Source organism: Lutzomyia longipalpis, chromosome 3, assembly GCF_024334085.1.
Source record: "Lutzomyia longipalpis isolate SR_M1_2022 chromosome 3, ASM2433408v1".
Taxonomy (NCBI): Eukaryota; Metazoa; Arthropoda; class Insecta; order Diptera; family Psychodidae; genus Lutzomyia; species Lutzomyia longipalpis.
Genome location: NC_074709.1, coordinates 10,755,031 through 10,779,110, shown reverse-complemented (window position 1 = coordinate 10,779,110; position 24,080 = coordinate 10,755,031). Strand labels below are relative to the sequence as shown.

The 24,080-nt window shown below is 33.8% G+C and overlaps 2 protein-coding genes across 4 annotated transcripts; both read right to left on the bottom strand.

Moving 5' to 3' along the window:
- Nucleotides 1-1,769: 1,769 nt before the first annotated feature.
- On the bottom strand, nt 1,770-7,819 carry LOC129792067 (protein daughter of sevenless). The gene is made up of 5 exons (XM_055830779.1): nt 7,589-7,819; nt 6,029-6,329; nt 5,314-5,954; nt 4,515-5,246; nt 1,770-2,842 (listed from the first exon to the last, which is right to left on the bottom strand). Exons 1-5 carry the CDS (start codon nt 7,655-7,657, stop codon nt 2,420-2,422), a joined length of 2,166 nt encoding a protein of 721 aa, XP_055686754.1. The 5' UTR covers nt 7,658-7,819; the 3' UTR covers nt 1,770-2,419.
- A 164-nt stretch (nt 7,820-7,983) lies between these two features.
- On the bottom strand, nt 7,984-24,063 carry LOC129792065 (TRPL translocation defect protein 14). Of its 3 annotated transcripts, XM_055830776.1 has the most exons (10): nt 23,548-24,063; nt 18,251-18,318; nt 16,143-16,180; nt 15,361-15,398; nt 14,448-14,591; nt 14,232-14,368; nt 12,522-12,735; nt 12,049-12,379; nt 10,634-10,815; nt 7,984-8,523 (listed from the first exon to the last, which is right to left on the bottom strand). In XM_055830776.1, exons 1-10 carry the CDS (start codon nt 23,594-23,596, stop codon nt 8,447-8,449), a joined length of 1,278 nt encoding a protein of 425 aa, XP_055686751.1. In that variant the 5' UTR covers nt 23,597-24,063; the 3' UTR covers nt 7,984-8,446. The 3 variants fall into 3 exon arrangements, with proteins under 3 accessions (XP_055686751.1, XP_055686750.1, XP_055686752.1); XM_055830775.1 differs by lacking the exon at nt 7,984-8,523 and having other exon boundaries at nt 8,978-10,815; nt 23,548-24,014; XM_055830777.1 differs by lacking the exons at nt 7,984-8,523; nt 16,143-16,180 and having other exon boundaries at nt 8,978-10,815; nt 23,548-23,596.
- Between the last annotated feature and the right edge of the window lie 17 nt (nt 24,064-24,080).

Genomic DNA, 24,080 nt, shown 5'->3' with positions numbered 1-24,080 from the left:
AAGCAGAAAATATTGGTTTGTCCAATATTTACACAGATTTTTTACCAAGGTTTTTTTTTTAATATTATTATTTTACGGCCGCGAACTTCATGTCCATAGAGCCTACCAAGGTAATTCACATAAATTCAGAACAATTTTGATTTTCTGTCTCATCATCCCCATTGAATGTAAATGTTAGGTTAGAAATCCGATAAATCATTAACACTCGGAGGACCGGGCAATTTTCACTTACGCGGAGGATGAAAATGGACAGCATGACCAACGGTTTTTTTTTTCAAATATTTCAAGGAAAATATGGAAGATTGCATTTGCAAAATAACTATGCGTGCATATTTTATTCAATTAACGGGGGGATTCGCGGGGATTTTAAAATATTGGTATTTATGGGTGCGCTGAAGACACAACAAACTCAAAAGAAAATAATTTATGGAGGTTTCTTCGCGGTCTCCTCTTCAGAACTATCACTGAGTGAGTTCCTCCACAATGTCCTCACTAGCATCATTTAAAGCTACCGCAAGCCTCAAATCTTTGTATTTGCTCATTTTAAGTATTGAATTTTCCGGAGTTTTTATGTAAAAAAAAAAAGTAAACAACACTTTGACAATTGTGCAAAAGAGTATTTCGACGTGCCCGAAGATTATGAACCATATTCCTATCTTTTAACACAGGAGTACGGTTCATAATCTTCGGGCGCGTCGATTTTTTTCAAAAAAAAAAACCGTTGGTCACGGTGACCATTTTCATCCTCCGCGTATAATTTCGACTTTGACCTTAATTATCTTTTAAAAAACAAAATATTTTCCGGATTTTCTTTAGCCTAACTTAAAGTAATTGAAATTCCCTACACATAGACGTGGTACTTATCACGATAGGTTCAATACATTTTAATCTATGACGATTTAAAAACTCGAAATGGACACGGTGTCCACATAAATCCTCTAAGTGTTAATTTAGTTGGTGTCCCACTTCGTGGCCAACACCAAGTATTGTAATCGTCGGAAAAACCGACCACCTCAGATCGAGCTGAAACTTGGTATGAGCACGTTTTAGACATCCCACATTACGAAAATGGTGCTGGAAAATTTTTGATCCAGCCGGCCGGCCGTTCGGTCGTTCAAACTTTGTCTTATAGCTCGAGAACGGTAACAGATAGAGACTTCCGGTTTGAAGTTTTCTATAGAAATGTGGGTGTAAAATTTTATTTCTTCGCATTTTCAAAATCCAAAATGGCCGCCGTCCGCCATTTTGAACTATCGTCAACCACTTCCCTTAGAGCTAGAGGTCTGAAATTTTAGTATGTTGTAGAGCTCAGTGAGACAGTTTCATCAACAATTCATACTTGAAAATCGGTCAAGCGGTTTAGCAAATATGGCGGCCTAAAGCAAAAAGTGTTTTTTCGATATAACTCGAGAACGGCTTGACCGATTTTGACCATCTTGGTATCAAATGAAAGGTATTGAGAAGCCCTACAACTGTTTAGAACATTCCAAGTTTCAAAAACATCCGCAAGAGGCGCTAAAAACAAAAACAAAAATTGCCTAACTTTAAGGGGCTATATCTCCGAACATCTGTTATAGATTTCCTTTAAATTTAGATATGTTGTAGCCTGACTCAATATCTTTCATTAGTCGGAAAATGAAGAAAATCTATGTGATAATAGTCATTTGAAAAATTCTTGAATTTGAAAAGTTCTAAGAGCCATATCTCGTGTTCTGCTTGTCCGATTTTGCTCAACTTGGTATCAAATTAAAGGTTAAATTAAAATCATGTTTTTGCTATTCAATAGTTTATTTAGTAAAATAATATTGGAGAACAAAGCGTTGTACCCATCGCTAATTTATCCATTTTTATGACCTTTTCGAGATAAAAAAAATTGTAGAAATGTCAACAATTTACTTTTCTTCTACAAATTCTCTTTTTTTCATTAATTAATAAAATATGACTATTATTCAATAATAATGTTTTTGTATTTTAATAATGTATTTTGTGCGCATAAATGAATTTATATGGCAACAAATTTTTTTATTCACTAATGTCTTAACAAATATAAAATAATAAACTGTGGTATAAAAAATATTGTAGAATGATTTTTTTTAAATGAAAATAGATTAATTTTTTCATAAAGAAAAATGCAAACTGTTTCATGCTCTACAGCTCAACATCAATAGAATTTTTAATATTTATAATTGATAGAGAGTTCTTAAGGCCTTTTCTTTTCTTTTCTTCTTCTTAATTGACTCCCCCTCACTGTATTGTCTCTTCCGCATCACAAAAATAAGAAAATAAAAATCTTCGTGAATCCTGCAATCTCGTTTTTCCTGCATCAACATTTAAGGCCACTTTTTCCGTGTAAATGATCTCTTTTTTTTACGAATCATTTAATTGCACTTTATCTCCTTTTTTTCTTTTCATTTATTCCTCAATCCTTGGATCTATTGGCAGCACGACTCATCTCTGCATCCTGCCGTACCATCTTGAAGGCTTCCGTCTTCACAAAGTCCACCGTTTTGTACACAATTCCCCGTTCACTGCCTCCCGTGGCGGCCTCAGCAGCAACCTCAGGGGGTCGTTGAATTGTAAAGAGATTCCCAATGCTGGACGCACTGAGTTTCCGCGGAGGCTGCCGCTGTGGCGTACTCGAATGATCCAAATCCAAATACTGCAACTTATCGTCATTCCGGAGTGTTTTAACCAATGCAGGTGGTTGCTCGCACGTTGGTGTTATGTCTTCATCACTCCCACCCTCAACTACTGTTGCATTCCCCGCAGAAGGTGCAGCACTGGGACGCAATTTGGGGGCAACAGCAACTTCCTTGCGCCGTGGAAGGGATTTTGTATCAAGCTAAAAGAGAAAATTTTCATTTTTTTTTTTCAATTTTGAGATTTTTACAGACAACTTATCAGCAATTTCTAAAACTTATGGCTAAGTTTATTTTATACAACTTTTTAGGGAGAATTATTCAATTTCATAAGATTATCTGCCCCACATTGGTGCATAAGATAAAATCCTTTCAATCCATTAACCCTTGAAGGATTTTGCTCATTTTGCTGGACAAAGTGGCCAATTCGACTTTTCTTAAGCGCCACTCAATTAAAATCTACTTAATATTTCGTGATAAATTCTACATCTTTGTGTAGGGAAGTTCAATTACTTCAAGTTGGCCGAAAGAAAACTTGGAAAAACATTTTCTTTTGAGAGAAAATCAAGGTCAAAATTTTGAGGTTAGAAACCTCGATCCACCAAGTGTTAAGGACACAGGTGCAGTTTTCTAAGCAAAAATTGATAGTTTCCTTTAATTTTTCTGAACCTAATTCTTTTCAAAGGCCGATTTTGACTTTTTAGATTCTATAGTTATCCTAAATTCACATTCGATCATGGAAAATATTAGGATATCTTGCAAAAAGGATACGTTTTTTCCGCAATTACCTAACCTCTAAATTTTTTTTGGATAATTTTTTTATCCGGGAGTTTTTGTGGTAAATTCCAGGAATGAAATTATGGAAAATTGTGAAAATTTTCAAATATTTCTACAATTAAATGTTATTTAGCACCACTGTAGCTCCTGAAATATACAAAAATTTGGACATGATCCTTCCCAGGACATCCGTTAGATATCAAAATAGATTTTTTCCGGGAGTTAAACATCTCGAGAACGACAAGTCCAAAAAATTCTACAAAAATAGTTCTGAGATCTATGAAATCAGGGGGATGCCCAACCCCGAGAAATCAGTACTTTTAGTGAGGCAGCAGGTTCTTCCGATCAAAAGAAGGGATCAGTTTGCACAATTCCACTTGCAATCGAAAGTACATTTAATTAGCTTTCGATTGATCCCTATCTCATCATCGAAATAACATTATTAAAATAAAAAAAGTTAAAGTGTTTCTCGGGAATCAGTCGAGATTGAGCGAGATTCGAGAATTTCTCATACATTTTGTTCAACAAAAAGTGATTTTTCTTCACTGAAAATGAGGTTAAACCATCCCCTTGTATGAAATGAATCATCTTTGACTACTTAAAAATATTTGCACAATTACAAAGGGATCTAGAGGGGCGAGAACTAATCTAATTTTACTAATTTTACTCAAATAATGAAAATGTGGAAAATGTTAGGGGAGAGCGGGGTTAAAAAAGTCACTTAAGGGTTTAGAAAAGGCTCAAAATATCATATTTCCCAAATAGATAAAGCGAAATGTATAGTCCAATTCTTTAGGATATTTCTTGCCCTACAACTCTTTCTAAGATCATTTTATTCTATCTAGATAGGAAATATGATATTTTAAGCCTTATCCAAACCCTTAAGTGACTTTATTAGCCCCGCCCTCCCCTAATGAAATTAATTTTTACAGAATGCTTACTTTTGTTTTCTTGCTGTAAACATCATGTTTAATGAACAAAACAACATTTTATGTATGCCCAACATTGAAAATCTATGTTTTGTTGTACATTTTATGAGCCAATTTGAGAGGCACACGCAAGTTTTTTTTTCCTTTAATTTTATTCTCTTAATCTTACCTTTGGTGTGGTTGGCTTGAGTTTTCTATCCACATTGGGAGCTGCATGGGCCACTGGCTCAGCTGCAGCAGTTGCTTCTGAGCTAAGGCGTGGCTTGAGATTCCTATTGACAGCCGGAGCTTCGGATTGCTCCATAAAATCATACCGGAAGACATTCCCTTCCACCCTAACTGGGGCTGCATTGGTGTAGTAGTGGGAATTATTGACAATCTTCTCAACTTGAGACACCACATCGGGTGTTCGTGTCGATGCCAGGATATCCGGTGTGGTGGTGAGGAGTTTCGGCGATGCGAGCGTGCTATTGTTGCGTTGGCCACTAAAGTAGGGCATCCAGTGCGAACGTGGGATGTCATAGCTCTCCTCAACATCGCACGAACTATCCTTCGGCCCAATTGCCGGAGAAGCATTGTCCGTGTCCGATGATGGAACTTCCTTGTTGCGAATTTCCACTCCGTCGAGTACGAGGCCACTTAGGCGCTTCGGGGGACGCGGGGGAACAATGTCAACAGCCTCCGACGTGGCATTCTGGTTGCGTACATCATCTGGGACCTTTGAGAATCTCTGCACATACGTCCACCCAATTGTTTCATTCTCCACTGAACTATCCGATGGACGAGCTCGTCGATCTAAGCTCTGTGTCTGTGCATCATGATGTGCTGTGGTCCATTCGTCATCCGTAAAGACACTCTCGGAATCACTCGGACTCGATCTGCCACTCCGGGAACGATTTGCCTGAAAAGAAAAATAATTTTCAAAGAAATTTCTTAAAATTCCCCAAAAAGAAACTCAAACTTCTCACCGTGCAGTTGTTCCTTTTGGGTGAATACGGCTGCTCATCCGTGAGATTTAGCCCAATATTAATGTGACTCCGTGGGGTATCGTAGAAGCGTGGATCGAGGCTATTCAGCGGGGTGGCTGGTGTCTCACCCAGCAGCACAGGACTCCCGGAAAAGCATTCACTGATGGGAATATAGGGCCCGGAGCAGGTGCTAAGCGACGGGGATGGTTCACTACAATCCCCCAATGATTGACTCACATCTGTGAGTTTCAAATTCTCCGGAATCTTCTTCACTGCACCCGTGGCCACGGCTGCACGGTGAGTCATCTCATTTAGTGATTGACTACGACTGTGCTTCGGTGGCACATCCGCCGTGGCAGCAGCAGCCACCGCCTGTGTAGCACGTGGTTTGGCCTCTGATGCTTCCACTTCAGCACGAATAGCGCTGAAATTGTAATAAGATTCCATTGCATCTGCTGCTGCTTTCTGCATTTGCTGCCTCTCGAGCTTCTTGGCGAAAATATCATCATTCTGATATGTTCTATCCTCAAAGGATGTCGAAATACTTCTCGTGGCACTCTTCTGTGTGTTCCTATTGGACACATCAGTCACATCCAGTGGCAGGGGAGCCTCCTCAATGCTTCCTGGGCCTACATTGAAATCTAAACGACAAAATTTCCAATAATTTTCAAATCTTTTTTCTTTTTTTTTACTCTTTTCAGTGCTTCCTACTCACATTGCCTCTCATCGGTGACCTTTGAGAGATCCTGTAGGCCACAAACTTTGCAAATACAATTCACCCAGAAGCGCATATCCTCATCGGAATCCGCAGCGAGGTAGTAAATCCGATTTGGGGTTTTAACATTGAAAACATGCTGAAATTTCCTCTCCATACACAACCCAGCGTCAACTTGTTCACATTGATCCAAATCAATCGTTCCCTTGAGCTTCTTGCAACTCTTATCCGTATAGTATTCCAGGAAGTATTGCCCAGGAAACTCCCCCTGTTTCAGTGTAAACCAGCGACGTCGCCAGCGCTGGTGGGAGAAGAAACGGTGAAGAGAAGAGAAGAAATGAGAAGAGAAGAGCTGATAAGGAAGAATTGCGCGCGGGGAAAGACAAATTGGGAGGGATTCATGGACAGAGAGAATCATTATCTCTCTCTCCATTTCACTGGCATGTTCCATTTTTGGGCTGTGAATTGCCCGAGAATATTGCCTCGACCGAAGGTCTCATTTTAATATTTTGCGCCACTAAAATCGCATGGATTCCTTTCAAGTAGAGAATTCTTCTACAATTGATTGATTTTATCCCATTAACAAATAAATTATTTTCTCATCACATTTGTTTGAATTTTCCTGCAAAAATATTATTCCTGAATCCAGTTAGAACCTTTAAGATTCTAATCTCTTCGAATTTCTTAACCTTTTATGTATTTTTTCAATGATTTCTTCTTCCGGAAGCTTAAAAGTTAATTCCGGAAAGTAAATTGTAGGAAAACGAGAATTATTTTTAGTCTTTCAATAACTTTCTTTACTTTTGCATCATTTTAACTTTCAGAAAGTGCCCTTAAGTAAAACTAAATTCTCTTCAGGATATCCGTTACCGGACAAAATAGATTCCCTTTCCAGAAATTTAATTAAAGAAATACTTTAAGATAGATTTTCCATGGAAACAGATCTCATTGAAAATCATTTAAGAAACAAAAATTCTTATCGATTCCAGAGTAAAATATTAGCCAATTTACACCACTCTCCTTTATCAGAATATTTATTCTTATAGGAACGAGCATGCAGCAGTTTGCACGTAGCTTTGGTCCAGTACTTCTGTACTCTGTCTGCGTGCCTCGCTCAGCTGGAAAGGTGCTGAGAATTCACAATTCTGTCACTTTCAGCGAGCTCACCACATCGCTGACCAAGCGGGAGGCTCTTTTAGCCGTACTGCGAGAGGGATTAATGACCCCGCCTCAATTGGTCAGAGAGACGTTTTTCTCCCCCGGAAAGCCCCCTTCCATCACCCTGTGCGCGATAGCATATTTATCGCCCATCTTATCACCATTATTCTTCTACATAAACACAAAATACTCTAAATCTCCATATTCCTCCTCCTGCCATCTCCGGAACTGCCCTCATCGCATGAAAATCTTATCTGTGCTTCTCATCCATCTGTTTTTTTCTTTAGCCCCATGGAAAATTCCCAAAATTCAGGATGGATTTTCTGGGGATTCCCCCCGAGGAGGGCGGCAGGAGTGGCCACAGGAAGTAAATATTTATATGATGGAAAAAATATGACGTACCGCTCGCCAAATTCTCTTCGTTGGTGGAGACTTTACCAGCCATCCCGCGTAGTGCATTTCACGATTCATTGTTGCACCACCTCCGCATTCACTCACGCACTTTTCACGCACCCTCCTTGCGTTGGGAAAACCACTAGAAATTGCAAAAATTCACGAGAAAACTTCTTATTTCCAAACAAACAAAATGACAAAACACAAAACTGGCCCAATCAGACTACCGCCAGGGGCGCTGCTGCGGCTGATTTAGCTGTCAGATGAAACAGTGTGACGTCACGCAATTCAAAATTAACCGTTTTTTAACGAGCTGATTTTATGATCTTTACGCATTTTCTTGGCAAAATCGACAATAAATTGAGAAAATTGAGGAAAACCAAGAAGAAAAAGCCAAAAACAAATTAAAATTTCATCCGTCATCTTTATTTAAAGTGAATAAAATCATTATACACTGCGGTAAGTACTTGAATTTGGTGGCAACTCGTCTCTTTAACATTAAAAACTATTTATTTGGGGCAATTAAAGGTTTTCTTTTCTTTATTTTCTTTACTTATTCAAAATCTTCAAAATAAAATCATTCTCATTAAAAAGCTCTGCAATTTAATTATTCGAGACCATTCTTTCTAATACATAAACAACTTTTTTTTAATTTTCACAAAAGAAAAAAAATAAATCTGAGGTAAGCACAATTTTTTTTTGGATAAAAAATTTCCAACTAAATCGCAATTTGAATTAAATTATTTATGCAATTAAACTAGGTTTTAAAGAAAAATTCACAGAATTTCTGTGCGCAGGAAGGAAGCAAAAATAAGGAAATGAAAAATTGCGATTAAAATTATTGGTTGTATACACAAATAAATAAAATTAAATGGCCCCAGTCTTATTTCCATTCATATAAGGATTAGAACAGCCATTAACTTTTTTATGAACCTCGCCATCATCTGGAAAACAAAATAAATAAATAAAATCAACAAAAGTTTACAAAAAAAAGATCAAAGAAAATTTTAAAGGAAAATAAATTAGTCAGACTGGTGGAAATTTTTAATTTTTTTTCTTGTTAAAAATAAGTTAATAAAGTAAAGAAAAAGAACAAAAACAGCTGCATGCAGTGAGAAAACAAAATGATACGCCCCTTCTAATAATAATTAAGAAATAATTAATGATTCTTTTTCAAAGAAGATCGGATGATTTCTTCCCCCTTTTTTGATCAAAACTACCCCTTTTATAAGTTAAAGTAAGTTCCCATCTAAAATCTATTTACACACCAATATTTTGAGAAAGAATGTTTTGAAGGAAAAAATTCTAGAAAGTTTCTTTTTGTTGTATAGTATATAATACTGCTCTTTATCAGCCCATTATGCGCAAATTCTCTTTTTTATTTCATTTTTCTGTCCCTTCTGTACAAACTTATTCCACACACCTAAACAATATTTGTTTTTATTTCAAAAATATTTCTCTTTTTCTGTACACAAAAACTTTGCAACAACAAACCCATTTTTTTTGTGCCAAAGAAGTTAATTCTCCACCAACAATTTCCTCATTAATTTGTAATTTTTCTTTTGGGAGGAAAAGCTCTTAATATTTCTTCTTTTTCAATTTCTCTCTGGGACAGATTTCTTCCTTTTTTTCTTTCTTCTTTTGTTTAGAAAACCCAACAATTTCTTCTCTTAATTAGTTGGTGTTCCACTTCGTGGCCAACACCAAGTATTGTAATCGTCGGATTTTCCGACCACCTCAGATCGGGCTCAAACTTGGTATGAGCACGTTTCAGACAACCCACATTCCAAAACTGGTGGTGGAAAATTTTTGATCCGGCCGGCCTGCCGTCCTGCCGTCCTGCCGTCCTGCCGTCCTGCCGGCCTGCCGTCCGGGACTCTAAACTTTGCCTTATAGCTCGAGAACGGTAACAGATAGAGACTTCGGATTTGAAGTTTTCTATAGAAATGTGGGTGTAAAATTTCATTTTTTCGCATTTTCGAAATCAAAGATGGCCGCCGTCCGCCATTTTGAACTACTGTCAACCACTTCCCTTATAGCTAGAGCTCTGAAATTTTAGTAAGTTGTAGAGCTCAGTGAGACGTTTTCATCGATAATTCATACTTGAAAATCGGTCAAGCGGTTTAGCAAATATGGCGGCCTAAAGCAAAAAGTGTTTTTTCGATATATCTCGAGAACGGCTTGACCGATTTTGACCAACTCAAGCTCAAATGAAAGGTTTCAAGAAGCCCTACAACTGTTTAGAACATTTCAAGTTTCAAAAACATCCGTAAGAGGCGCTTAATTCAAAAACAAAAATTGCCTAACTTTAAGGGGCAATATCTCCGAACATCTGTTATAGATTTCCTTTAAATTTAGATATGTTGTAGCCTGACTCAATATCTTTCACCAGTCCGAAAATGAAGAAATTCTATGTCCCCGTTTAGAAGATATAGCCATTTGAAAAATTCTTGAATTTGAAAAGTTCTAAGAGCCATATCTCCTGAACTGCTTGACCGATTTTGCTCAACTTGGTATCAAATTAAAGGTTTTGCAATTCTCTACAACTTTCTAGAACATCAGAACCCTCTAGAACCACTTCTTCGAGACAAAAAATGCCAAAAACTGTTTTCGCAAAACAAAAAGCCGCCATTTTGTGTTCTGGAGATGACATTAAAAATTATTGAAATTTATGTCAATTTATAGCCTGTTTTAATACCTTTCCAAAACTAGTCAAGAAATTTCTGTAGGTCTTATAGAACCAAAGATATGACAGATTTTATCCATCAAATTGCCGAATTTTACAAAAAAAATTAAATTTGTCTACTAATTCTGCTCACAAATAGTATTAAAACGCATAAAGAAACTTTTACACGTTGTGGGACACCAACTCTTATAACTGGACGCGTTATGATTGACTTTTCATTTCAAAGGGAGGTAAAGTTAGGGGGAGGGAGCAAATGGGTTATTCTTTTTGCGATTGGGAGAGTTAATTTGAATCCTCCACATCTTGATGCTGTTTGCATGCATCCTGACTTCCACTGCACACCACAACATTATTCATATTCTTTTTACCATGCAAGGAGCGACAGAACTTCTGCGTGCTATCCCACTCTTCGCGCAGGGACAAATTGAACATGGAGTAATTCGGATCGCCGGTCACCTCCTTCTTGATGTTTAGGAATTTCGGCAGGCAATCCTCCAGTGCTTTGCCCTCGAGCGATGTATACGTCTCGAGGAGGATTAAGCCCAAGCATCTACCGCCAATGTAAAAGAAGAATTTTTATTAGACAAAAGATTTCTTTTTAAGACTTTTTTTTTGCTTTTTAGCAGAATTAGCAAAAAAATTCGGCAGCATTCATGAGCTGAAGTTTGGCCAATTGATCTCGTTTTTTTTATTCTTCTTCAAAAAAATAAATTTTATAATAATTTTTTAAAAAAAAACCAAAATCTTTCTGCAGATAAAAAATTTTTAAGCTAGAAATAAATAGCTTCAAAAAAAATTTTAAAGATTGAGAAAGTTTTTTTTTTTTGAGTTTAAAAAAATTCATTTTATAATATTTTTTTTTTAAATTGACTTTTAAATATAGAAAACGTTTTTTTTTAATATAAAAAAACGATTATTAAAACAATAAAATTATTTTTTGTATTATAAAGAAGTTTTTTTGAATAAAGGAAATTAATATTTAAAAAGAAAAATTGATTTTTGAAAAACAAATTAATTTTTTAATAAACAAATTAATTTTTGAATAGAAGAAATTGATTTTGGTATAAAGTAAATATATTTTTTAATAAAGAAAATTAATTTTTGAATTGAAAATAAAATTAATTTGGAACAAAGAAATTAATATTTAAATAGATAAATAGTTTCTTGGAAAAATGAATCAATTATTGAATGAAAAATTGATTTTTTAATAAATAAATCAATTCTTGAAAAAAGAAAATAATTTTATTAACAAGAAAATTTATTTTTGAATACAAAACAAATGATTTTTTAATAAGGAAATTGATTTTTGAATTGAGAATAAAATTATTTGGGAACATAGAAATTAATATTTAAAGAAATAAATTGATTCTTGAAAAAAACCAATAATTTTTGAATAAAGAAAATCAATTTTTGAATACAAAAGATTGATTTTTTTAATAAATAAATCAAGTCTTGAAAAGGAAAAAAAATTAATAAGAAAATCAATTTTAAAAACAAAAACTCGATTTTTGAATATAAAAAATTGATTTTTTAACAAACAAATTAATTTTATCGAATTAAGAAATCGTTTTTATGACTTTATTGCGTTTATTTATAAAATTCTTCCCTCAATTAGTTCTTTTTTTTCCATTCTCCCCTCGAAACCTCCTTCAGCTCACTCATTATCCACCCAGATTAAAAAAACAAAGGAAGGAAACAATCCACAAAAACAAATCATTTCAAATGAAATCAAGCAGAAGATTAGCAAAGAAAACAGATTTAAAAAAAAAAAGAAGCAACAAACCGTGTATGGCAGGGCTCCTTGTAAATGTCCAATTGGAAGTACTGATTGTTGACGAGAAAGCACCGTCTTGTTTTGATAATTTTGAAATGGGATGCATCTGCCTGCGCCAGCAGGTTGTTGTAATCCCTCGCCGTCATTTGCGTCTTCACCTCCACGTACTGACCATTGGGATGGGGTCGTCGGATGGTGTGTATGTAGCTCCAGTGACCCTTCTGTCCGCGCTTCCTTAGGCGCGCCTGGACACGTGATCCCGTCGACAGGAGGTAATCGTGCTCCACGTCGAAATCCTGAAATGCCGGGAAGGCGGAATCCGGTGGCAATGGTCCAAGAACTAGTACAATAAACAAAAGAGAAAGAAAAAAAAGAAGAATTAAATGAGAACAAATCCCTTATTGTGATGACCTTCCTCACCCTCCCATCCACCCACTCGCCCCCCTGCCAAGAACCCACCATGAGAGAGTTTCTACACTCACCGTGAAATTTCAACTTCTTCGATGTGGTCAAGAGACGATCGCCGGTGTCGATGCCAACCTTCTGGCACACACTACTAATCATTCGCTTTATTTTCGTCTCAAAGTCCGTTGAATTGTCAATCACATCGAAATAGGGATGACCAACCCACGCTGCGGCTGCTTTGTAGTCAAGATCACGGGCTAAACTAACACCTTCAGATCGGCAACTGTGACCCTGCAAAAAATATATACAACGATGGAATGCACCAAAGATTTTTTTTTAAAGTTGCTTTTGAAATTTTTACATTCCTCCCTTTTCCCCACTTTTCATGAAAAGAATGTTGAAAAATTCTTTTTCATTATTACTCAATTTTAATTTATTTTAGACAATTCTTCAAAGAATTTCTCTTTTAAATGAGCAACAATTTAATTCATTAAAATTAACGGAATTTGCATAATTTTCGTTCATTAAAATTTCTATATTCAAATATTTTTCTCATAAATAGCTAAAAGAATTTATGAGGAGATTGTGTGGGTGCGTGGATAATTAAATTACGTATAAACAAAAAAATGTTAAAAAGGTAGAAAATCTTTTCGAACTTGTAAGAAATAAATTTATTTAGTCAGTAAAATGAAGAAAGAATCACAGCTAAAATAATTTTTATTGACAAATACTATTTTTTAATGAGCAGAAAATTAATTTTAACAATTAGAAAAATATTTAAATTAATCCTTAAAATGTTTTACAATGAATGACTTATTCAGTTAAAAATCATTTAGTCAGTAAAATAAAAACTTGAGTTTTTGATCAGTTAAAAAAATATTTGTATTACTAATTTTACAATTAGGTATTTAATTTAGTTAATTTTTGCAACAAAATTAACCTTTTTACATTGATATGTAAATAAAGACAAACATAAATTGTATATAAAACGTCAAACAACCGTAAACAGCGTTCTTTTGCTTTCCAGCGACGTTATGGTTTATTTTAATAATCGAAAAATCCCGATAGATCATATAAAATCTTAGCAGAAATTATTCTAATCATATTTTGACTACAATTTAAAACGAATATAAATAATTATTTTAATTCTTTCTAATAAAAAGACTTGATAAATAAGTTTTTTTTTGTGAATAGACCCCCTAATTTGTAAGATTTGCACATCAACACAATATCAATGAACGATATATTCTGTATTTGTATCTTTTCTTACTTAAAATTCTCACTTTGTGGTAGTTTTGCTCGTGGATTTTAAAGCAAATAAACCAGAAATTCAAAATTACACGTCCATACGACGATTAAACAACGTACAAATCGTCTTATAGAGGTGATAATTTTGTTGCTTCAGCAGTGTCGGGTAATATTACGCGTGAGTCACATTGGGGGGACTTTTTAATTTGAGGGGCACAGAGCATGAAGGACGATGAATTTGAGACGATATAAAATTATTTCAATCATTCAGGAAGTTAATCAGCAATTTCTCACAGCAATTGGATGCACTTTACGTATATTTTTCTTCTTCATTTCAAACTGCATGACAAAGAAATTCTCAATGCTGTATCAATATTAAATAATAGTTAATTTGTTCTCTATTCCCAACACTATTTCTATAACGTCTGGCGATAGGAAAACTAATAGAATTATTATTATACCGTCTAACGTTGAGTCATACACAGATGTTTGTTTGATAAAAAATAATTTTATTTTAATGGAAATAGCAAAGAACTCACCTCAACACTATAGAATTCTTCAGCACCATTAGCAGCAGATACCATGTGAATTATTTGGTTGTAACGATTGTCTCGCATTTCAATTGTATTCCATCCATTCTCCGTGAGGAGCCTCTCCCAATCATCCTTTGATATATCTTTTTAGGCAAGATTTTTTTTTAAATTTTAAATAAATTTTATTCTAAAATAAATTATTTTTTTTTGTCTTAAACTTACAAGCTCCTGCATCCATAACACCTCGATCACAAATAATGAGGCATCCTCGGGCATTTTGCTTCCTAATGTGACCCTTTGCCAGCTCATAGTAAGTATTTTCAAGTTGTAGCATAGTCTTTACGAGGTTCTCCTGGAATTTCAGGGCTAAACAAATGGAATGTTTAGTAATTTCTCTTTTTTTATCTTTTTACCAAAATTCTATGAATAAATGAAAGGAATGCGTTCAAGTTTAATGGAACTTTCGGGTATTTTATGTTCTAAAACGGAATGTTTTATGTTGATAAAAAAAACAGCTTAATGACTTTTCTTTTTGGTAATCTTCGAAGAAATTTTTAAATTTGTCTATCTATTACCTTTAACATAGATATTTGAATAGATTAAATGTTAAAGGGATTTTTAAAGAATTTTTATATTTGATAAATTACTTTTCTAAAGCACGATCTAATAAAATTTTTAAGGCACGTCCTAAAAAGAAGTACAATGAAGAAGTAGCCAATGATCAAAAATTCAAACAAATCTTTAGAATTTTTTTTTCAAATTTAAAAACATTAAAAATAAAGTCAAAGACAAAGTCAAAAGTGCTTTCTTTTTGGCGTTTTCTTTCAAATGTTTGACATTTCTGTTCTAACATTTGATGTTTATTTTCTAACGTCTGAAATTCATTAACATTTCATGTAATATTTAGCGCGTTTCTAATGTAAAGTTTGACATTTATTTTCATAATGTTTGACATAACTTTGGTATTCCTTTTTTTTAACATTAATTTGACGTTATTTAAGTCTGCAAATCAAATTGTAATTTTTTTCTTGTATTTTTTAACTTCAAAATATTTTTCTTTTAACCTCTAAAAGAAAACTTTAACTGCCTTATTTTTTAAGACATCTAAACAAACTATCTTTTGCATCAAACTCACCTTCTTTTCGTGTCAACTCGGAGAATTTGACGCCACCACTGAAAATGAGAAAATACAGAGCTCAATTTTCCATTAAATTCTCCTTTTTAAATTTAAATAAACTTTTCCTTAAAAACTATTCTTATTTAATCAATCAATTTGAGGGACAAAATGATGAGAAAATTATGAGGAATTTTTGGATTGAAAATGCTCAGTGTTTTCACAAAAAAAAAATAGAAGCATGGTGATGATGTTCTAAATTCTACATTTTATTTATTTGTTCTATTTAGAAATTGTGATTTTCTAGAAGCTAAAAGAATCTCATTCATGAACAGAAGGAAGTGTGTGACTAATTTTGTGATTTATTTTTTATTTAACTAATTTAATGGAAGATGATAAGCTTTTGAGAAAATTGTATTTTCACGCTGAGAAAATACAAATTTATGTTAATTTTCATTCTAAATGATTTTTTTTCTTTACTCAAGCATGATGTGGATGGATTGTTTGAATGGATACTTCGAGGATGTTTTTTTTATATTCTAAATGATATTGTGATTAAATTATTCTTAAATCTAAATTTAATGAATAAATTGTAAAAAAAATCAGGCAGTTCAACGTTTCTTTTGCTCATTGAATTTCTTTCTCTCTCACTGCATTCAACATTGTATGTTTTTATTATTAAAGTAAATAAAATTATACATTAGCTCTGTGAAATGTTTGTTTTTCCATTTTTTAGAGATATTTTTGTTTAAAAAGAAAAAAATCTTTTGTGGCATTTTTTTTGTAGTGAATTAGAACCGTACCTCAGCAAAACTGATGCGGCTTCAGGCACTCGGAACACCTGAAAAAATGAACATTGAACCAGATACGAAGAAAATACCCGTTGAAATGTTAAGATGGTCATTTTTTTTTAAATCATTTATGATGCTTTACAGGGGGAGAAGAAACTAACTAAAAACTAAGAATGTTTTATTAAGTAAAAAAAATATTTAAAAAAAAATTCCTTTTAACAAAAAATGTTCTTAATTTTAGTCCCGCATGACTTTTTGAGAAGCATGAAATTCCTACCAAATTTTCTCACAGGCAAACTTTTGTTAATGAAATAAAAAAACGTAAATAAATTCAACATCTACAAGGTCAATCTAATGTAATAAATAAAAAATATATTTTGTATGTTATTTCTCCTATTTATAATATTATTATCAAAGAGATTTAAATGAAAAAAACTTAACACAACAATGATAATCTTTATCACTGCTTTGAACATGAACTACAATTTTTTTTTGGGGGCAAGAAGAAAAATCTTCCTCAAAAATATTCTTAATCTTTTGTCTCTCAAAAGGGCAAGAAAAATTTACAAGAAGTTTCTTTTCTTTAAAAAAAAAACATTTAACTAATATTCTATAATAAATTATTTAACTTCCTCACGTCCTTCTTACACACACTGTTCTCAACTTCTCATCAATTTTAACAAGAAAAAGAAATCCCCATCAATTCCCCATTCTATCTCACTTCCATCCTCCAACACTTCTTCTTCCTTTTCAATTTACATTATCAATTTTGAGACAATATACATGTATACCTAATCGATCGTCTTTCCCCCACCCCCCTCGTAGCATGTGGTGATGGAGTCTCCTCAAACATTTTACTAAAGCAATTTACGTGACTCCTTTCGTCAAAGTTGAGAATATTTATATGTCACTGAAACTATCTTTTCTACGGTATCCACCGCCCCCACACAACCTATAAGCTCCCCTTCTTTATATACCTTGACTCTCTCTCTCTAATTATAATTCTATTATACCTTAACCTACAAGTTGCAAAATGCACCCTCGCTCTTTCCTTCCCTCCCCCCTCAACCCACTTTGTGCACTAAAGTAATTTTCCATCCCCTCATTTGCAAAAAATATATATTTCACCCACAAACAACATTATAAATCCCTCATGCAATGCAGAAAAATTTTCTTTTTAATAAACTTCGTCAACTGCGAGAGTTTAATTTAGTGGAAAAAAAAACTTTTTCACCTTGAAAAGAAGCTCAATCAACAATTATATCGTAAGGTGATAAATAAATTGATTATTAATATTTTGCATGAGAGATAAAGTTTGAGATAACACGACAAATTGCGTTTCACTCTATGTTTATATATGTATAGGTGAGGAAGCACGAAAGACATTTAATTAAATTAGCATCAATTGATTTTACATTATTTACATTTTAATTAGTTCTGTGGGTAAAATAAAAAAAAGAAAATTTTTAGGGATAATTTCTAAAAAGTTTCTAAAGAAATAATTCTTTGAAGTCAATTCGATTAACTATTTTACAAAAATAAAATTTATCACTCTACAAAATATTCTCACTGAAGTTCTTTATTACTTTAAGAAGTTGTATAATACTCGGAAATTAATTACAAAATGTGTAAAAGTATCTAATATCTTTTTTTTTTCTTCAAATGGGAGCAAAATTCTTGAGATTTTTTTTACTCTGCCTTTTACCTCATTCTCTTTTGCTCTCAAATCAATTAATTCCCTACAAAGGACTAAAAATGTCTAACAATTTACTGATAAGATTAATTTTAATGGAATAAAAAAAATCTAGAGGAAAAAAATCATCAATTTCACGTCAAAGCCCCACGAAGGAGGCTTTACTTGCGCGAACCACCTCAATTTAATCCCCAACTTCAACATTCTTATCAGTTTGACCGACTGTATGTTTCTTAGGTTTTTTTTTCGCTCTTCCAACGACTTAACTGCGTGTCAAATCCACAATATTCTCTGTATATTTGTATGTAATATATACCAAAAACCCACCTAAATCCGCGTCTCATCTCTCACCATAGTCAGATAAACAACGTCACTCTATATACTTGTGTACAGTGATAAATGTGATAATAACAACATTTTACATTACCTTCCATCCCAAATTCTCAAAAAATGTACTCAGACGCGCCTGACCGGTGGTTTTTCCGCCGCATGGACCTGCAAAAGAAGTGGAAGAAATCCCAAGAAAAAAATTTAATCAAATAATCTTCACAAATCACAAATTAATATTTAAGGTAAAGTAGGTAATAATAAATTAATGAAAGACAGCAGAGATGCAAATTTGTCTTATCTAATTAAAGTTTCCCTCCCCTCTCTCTCTCTCACTACGTATACCTATACTCTTCCTCTGACCCAATTAATAAAACATTTTCTCCTCTTTACATCACAATTTTGCACCGTCTGTGGCTTTTCCCTTCATCGCAGAAAATTAATTTATTCAACAATTTGTTGATATTTGCACTTCATTCTTGAGTGATAGAATGAGATTCCATTCATCTTAATTTATTCTTACAAAATATTGATAAAAATGTGCAACAAAAAACATTGCTTGTTTAATTTATGATTAGTTATGCGAATTTTATGGAGAATTATACTAAAAATAGAATCACAAGTGTGGCATCGGTGGCACCTGAAGAGATTAAGAATCTTTCTTTTAGAATAAAACTTTCACAAGAGTCCAGGAAGAAGAACATCACACATTAATTAGCCATTGCTCTCTCTATATGGGTAATTAAATATTTGAGAACTAAGAATAGACTAATTAAAAAAAATCACAGGAAATTAAACTTTTTTTCTGCTACAGGAATTAATTTATTTGCTCGTATAAATGTCGCAATATTAATGCCATTAAGCTTAAGAATTTTGAAATAATTTTCTTTTTGTAGCTAATTTGATAGAGAAATAATTAAAATAATTAGTTTCTAATATTTATTCTTAATTTATTTTATTTTTAAGTCAATTTTGCAGAACGTCTGATAATTAATTTAGGGAAAGGTGTAATAAATTATCGGCGAAAAATTATTTAATTAAATTTCTTGGCTAAAAAGCAATAATCAGCAACATCAGCATATTGCGTCTCCCGCCGTCTCATTTCTCAGTCTCTTTTGAAAATAGCAGAAAATCTACTTTAATAACTCATTAATATTTTTTTATCACAAGAGGAAGTACTTATAGATATTTTTTTTTTAATTTCAAAGACATGGAAAATTGGTAAAATAACGACTTCATATTTATTTACAAACGTTTGACATTTCTCTTCAAATGTTTGACAATGTTTTGTCACATGACGTTTATTTTTTGACATTTAACGTTTATTTAAACGTTTTCTTTGCTAACTTTTGATAATTAATTTTTCATATTTGACATTTCTTTTCTCAGTTGTTTCTTTTTTCTAACGTTTTATCAATTCTAATATCATTTGAAAATTTATTTTTTAATTTTTTATTAATTTGTTTTTAGCATAAAAATAATTTCTTTTCACTTCTAAACCTTCTAAAGAAATCTTGAGTGTTTTTTAGTAGTGTCGCGTCCTTGTTTTTCAATTTTTCAATATTTTTCATGGGTGTAGCTGAATTAATTAGTTATTGCGCCCAACGCTGTCTTAGCTATAAACTTCAATACGTTATAAGGAACAGCTTTGTTTTATTTTTAGAAGTTTTCTTTGTATCTTTGCAGAAAATAAGCGTTTTATTCTTAAGAATTTTAGAGACCTAACTCGTCTAGCTGTGAATGTACCTAAGTCTCTGAAATTTAGCACGTCTAAAGACCTACTAAATTCAACCATTCCAATATTCTTTATTATTTTCCCTTAATTTTCAATATAAATCCCAATTTAATCAGACGCACTTTTTTTATCAATTATTAGCGCTGAGTTTTTTTTTTCCTTATCACGACACGTGTTTTCCCATGATGGGTAAGAAGAAAACACCGCGTGGTTTGCGTGGCAATGGAGTAAGTAGATTGTAAAATTTCATTTAAAATTAACTCCCATTGATAGCCTTCAATATCGATTCATCGTGATTTCAAATACAAGAATTTCTCACCAAAGTTCAAAGACAATGAAGAAGTTTTATTGGATTTTTTTCAAAACTAAAAAAGAAAACTCTATAGAGCATGGTTAACGAGAGTATTCATCAATTCCCAAGAGAATGACAACATTTATCGGGACTTTGGTCATTCTTTAGAGTCTTTCGGACTTTGGGAATACATACAAAATAAATTAAACGTCTTATTTTTAGCCAAAAAGACTCACTAATTTCTCTCTCTCTTTCTCTTTGCACCACACAGTCTTCTTCCCTCCTTTAGTATGCCTTCATATACCTACATGTTGGCATACAGAATATATTCTCAACAATCGACATAATAAATTGCGACAAAAGCGCGAAATTCGTGAGTTTATTTATCTTGGAATTCCCACAATTTTCAACCCATTAAACACACATAATTTTATAAGAAGCGAAAAAAAAGTTCTAATAAGACGAAAAAAGGCTCTCTGAGAGACACTTTGAGGGTCCAACAGAGCAAGAAGAAAAAAAAGGTTTTTTTTTCATTGGCAATTGGGTCATGTTTGCTATAAATGAGATCCCCCCTCGTTTTTTTGGCACTTGACGCAGAAAATTGCGGGGTGGCCAGAAGATCGCGGGTGAGAGTGGATTGGGGCTTTTTAGAAAATGAAGATAGCGCCCGCAATTCAATGTCACGTCGAGCCATCAACATATGCAGCACATTGTTGAATGCAAAATATATTATATTTTACATTTTATCAAGCAAAAAGCTGTCGTAAAAGTAAAAGTCAGGACTTTTGCCAACAAAGAAAATTTCGCACAAAGTTCTGTTTTTCTTTTTTTCCTCTGGCGATGGATTGAACGGAAATTACGTGAATGAGTGATGAAAAGTAAGAGCGAAAAAAAAAGAAATAATTTGGGATTTTCAAGGTCGTCCGGAAAACACGTGGTTTTGGTGGGGAAGCACATCGCAATTTTCACAAATCAGCACGTAATCGCAATCAGAAAATTGCCCCATGATCACCTGCGCTATCTCTCCTCCTCTTCAATATAATTTCTATATGTACTAATAAAAATATAAAATGCACGATATGGGAAAAATTTTATTATGAGTGGACACATTGTGAATGTTTATAATTTTTGCATGATCAGAGGAATTTTAAAATTCCACTATAAACATTGAATGAATTCAGAGAATCGCAGAAGAAAAGCAAAATCATTTTATATAACAAAACATTTATTTTAAATTATTTATTGGAGAACGAGGTAAATTGTCGCTTCGCTCCAATTTACCTCGCCCCGCTTCGCGGGGATTTGTTGCGCTTCGCGCAAATTTTAAAGAAAATAAATTGTGAAGGTGTAAAGGTAGATTAGGGCGATTAGGGCCACTTATCAATCCCAAAAGAAAAATTCGCAAAGAGAAGAAATCATTTTCATACAACATTTCAGGCGCCAAATTCAAAAATTTGCAAAAAATGCATGAGAGTTATATGGGGGCTACCTGAAGGGGGGCTTTGGGGGGAAAATGGATACGTCCACTCGAAACCGCCTGTTATAAGGAACCTCTGTACCAAATTTCATCGCGATCGGTCAAACGGTGTAGATTTGTATAGCTGTACAGACACGAAGATTACCAACAAACAGACCTTTCTTTATTATATAGATATATAGATTTATTAAATATTTCTACTAGGGGAAATTGGGGCTATTTGACACCTGTTTCTGTGAATGAATTTTTCAAAAACTTGTTATAAAATTAATGTCATACGTTAGAAAAAGAAATGTCATGTTAGAAATGAAAAGTTTAACGTAAGAAGTATACTTCATGCATATCGAACGATATTTGAAATTTTTGGCATTTGACGTATTTGTGAGTTTTTTTATTTAACTTTTTCTAATTTTTCTACGAATATTGACAATTATTTAAAAGTTGGCAGCTTTTTCTCGTAACGTTTAAACTTTGTAAAGTTAGACATTTATTTTCTAACGCTTGACATTTATTAATTTACAAAGTTAAAATTTATTAACTATTAGATAATTTATTAACTTTACAAAGTTTTAACGTTGCGTGAAAAAGCCGCAAACTTTTAAATAAACGTCAAAATTCGTAGAAAAATAAGAAAAAGTTAAATAAAAAACCCTCAAAAACGTCAAATGCCAAAAATTTCAAATGTTAAAAATATTAAAATGATAGGGGACAAATGTCAAACGTTAGGAGATAAATGTCAAATATTAGATTTGCACGAAAAATAACACAAAATCTTTAATTTGATTTCAACCCTGATCAGTAGTTTTTCAATTTTTTTTTGTATTTGTTTATACGCATTTAAAAAAAATTCCTAACTTACACCCCTGCTTAAATTAGAAAGATTAGAACTTAACCCTTGGAAAATTTTGCTGGCCAGAGTGGCCAATTGGACATTTTTTTAAATCGTCACAGAATAAAATCTCTTAAAAATATCATGATAATTTCTACATCTGTGTGTAGGGAAGTTCCATTCCTTAAAGATCGTCGAAAGAAAACATGGAAAAACATTTTCTTCTAAAAGAAAATGAAGGTCAAACTTTTAAGGTAGAAATCTCGATCCCTCAGTGTTAAATAAAAGAATTAATGAACTTCTGACAAACTATTCAACGAACTATTAAAGCTAAAAGTTGAAAAATATACTTTAATCATGAAAAGCTTTATAATAAGGTTTGTTATAAAATTTTTATGGTAAATTAGCTCCAAATCAACAATCAAGAAAATCAAGTCAATGACAATAGCTGTGACACTTTGCAATCAGCTGCGGGATGGTAGGAGAACAAAGTCCCGAGAATTGTGTTCTCTCTCGGCAGGCAGGAGTGCCTCCAAAAATTACAGAATAAGCTAAAAATAGCCGGAAAATGCGTCACAAAGCTCTCCAATCCACACACTATTGAATTGTGTTTTCCCGCCACAATATTGCGAAAGGGATTTCAGGTTTAAAAAGCAATTGTTGCACATTTCCCATCGCATTTTCCACGGAAGGTGAAATTGCAAATGCAGCAAAAAATGAAAATGAAAATAGTTTTCCCATCAATTTTGTGAAAAACTTGGCGTTGGAGCTGAAGAAAACGTGGCTCGTGAGGAAGTGCGCGCGATCTTTTCTGCGAGAGAGACGACGATTTATGTGACGCACTGTGTGAGCACGTTTTCTGGGTAATTTTTCCTTCTAGCTTTGACTTTTCTCAATCCACGACGAAGTGGTGATTGAGGGGGGGCGCACATACGATGGGAAAGTGCGACGAAGGAGACGCCGTACCCGGAGCACGTGGCGCGCGCGATGGGAAAAGCTTCGAGGAGAGAACGGATGGAGAGGAAAAATCAATAGGAGAAGGGTGGAAAATGCGGAAAACTCACCTCCTGTCAGTACCAGCATGTACACACGCTTTTCCTGATTTTTCTCCATTGCTTCCTGCCAGAAAGGATCCGCCTTTGTCTGATGCAAGACAACTTTGTTGTTATTCCTGAGACTTCCTTTTGCCTTGCCTTGTCAGGCCCCTCTCACTCACACAGCACCGGAGGGATGTGACTTTTTCACCCAATACACGCAGACGGAAAATAAAGAGAGACACGACGGGGGAGGGTTGGAAAAGCAAAAAATGAGATTTTTCACACACAAAATTTTCACACACCGCGCCTGCCGCTAATTGTGGGAGTTATCAAAGCACCACAAGTGATAAATGCATTTTTGCTTTTGCACGCTGTGAGCCACTTTATAGCCCCAGTGGAAAATCACTCAGAGATGTCGGAGGGAGAAAAACTCTAATTCATCTCCCGGAAAATGTGGTCCAATCCCAACGGACGATGCTGAAGAACTGCGAGCACCGCAAAACATTCTCTGACAATTCCAATGTTTTTTCTTAGGTTGCTAACACAGCAGGCGATGTTTG

Excerpts from the sequence above, each read along its gene's own strand:
- LOC129792067 (XM_055830779.1), bottom strand. The coding sequence starts at position 7,657 with ATGAATCGTGAAATGCACTACGCGGGATGGCTGGTAAAGTCTCCACCA. Across the intron at positions 6,330-7,588 it reads CGAAGAGAATTTGGCGAGCG|CGCTGGCGACGTCGCTGGTT; the intron begins GTACGTCATATT and ends TTCTCCCACCAG. Across the intron at positions 5,247-5,313 it reads CCAAAAGGAACAACTGCACG|GCAAATCGTTCCCGGAGTGG; the intron begins GTGAGAAGTTTG and ends TTTTCTTTTCAG.
- LOC129792065 (XM_055830775.1), bottom strand. The coding sequence starts at position 23,596 with ATGGAGAAAAATCAGGAAAAGCGTGTGTACATGCTGGTACTGACAGGA. Across the intron at positions 14,369-14,447 it reads TGTTATGGATGCAGGAGCTT|ATATATCAAAGGATGATTGG; the intron begins GTAAGTTTAAGA and ends TTGCCTAAAAAG. Across the intron at positions 12,380-12,521 it reads GAAGAAGTTGAAATTTCACG|TTCTTGGACCATTGCCACCG; the intron begins GTGAGTGTAGAA and ends TTATTGTACTAG.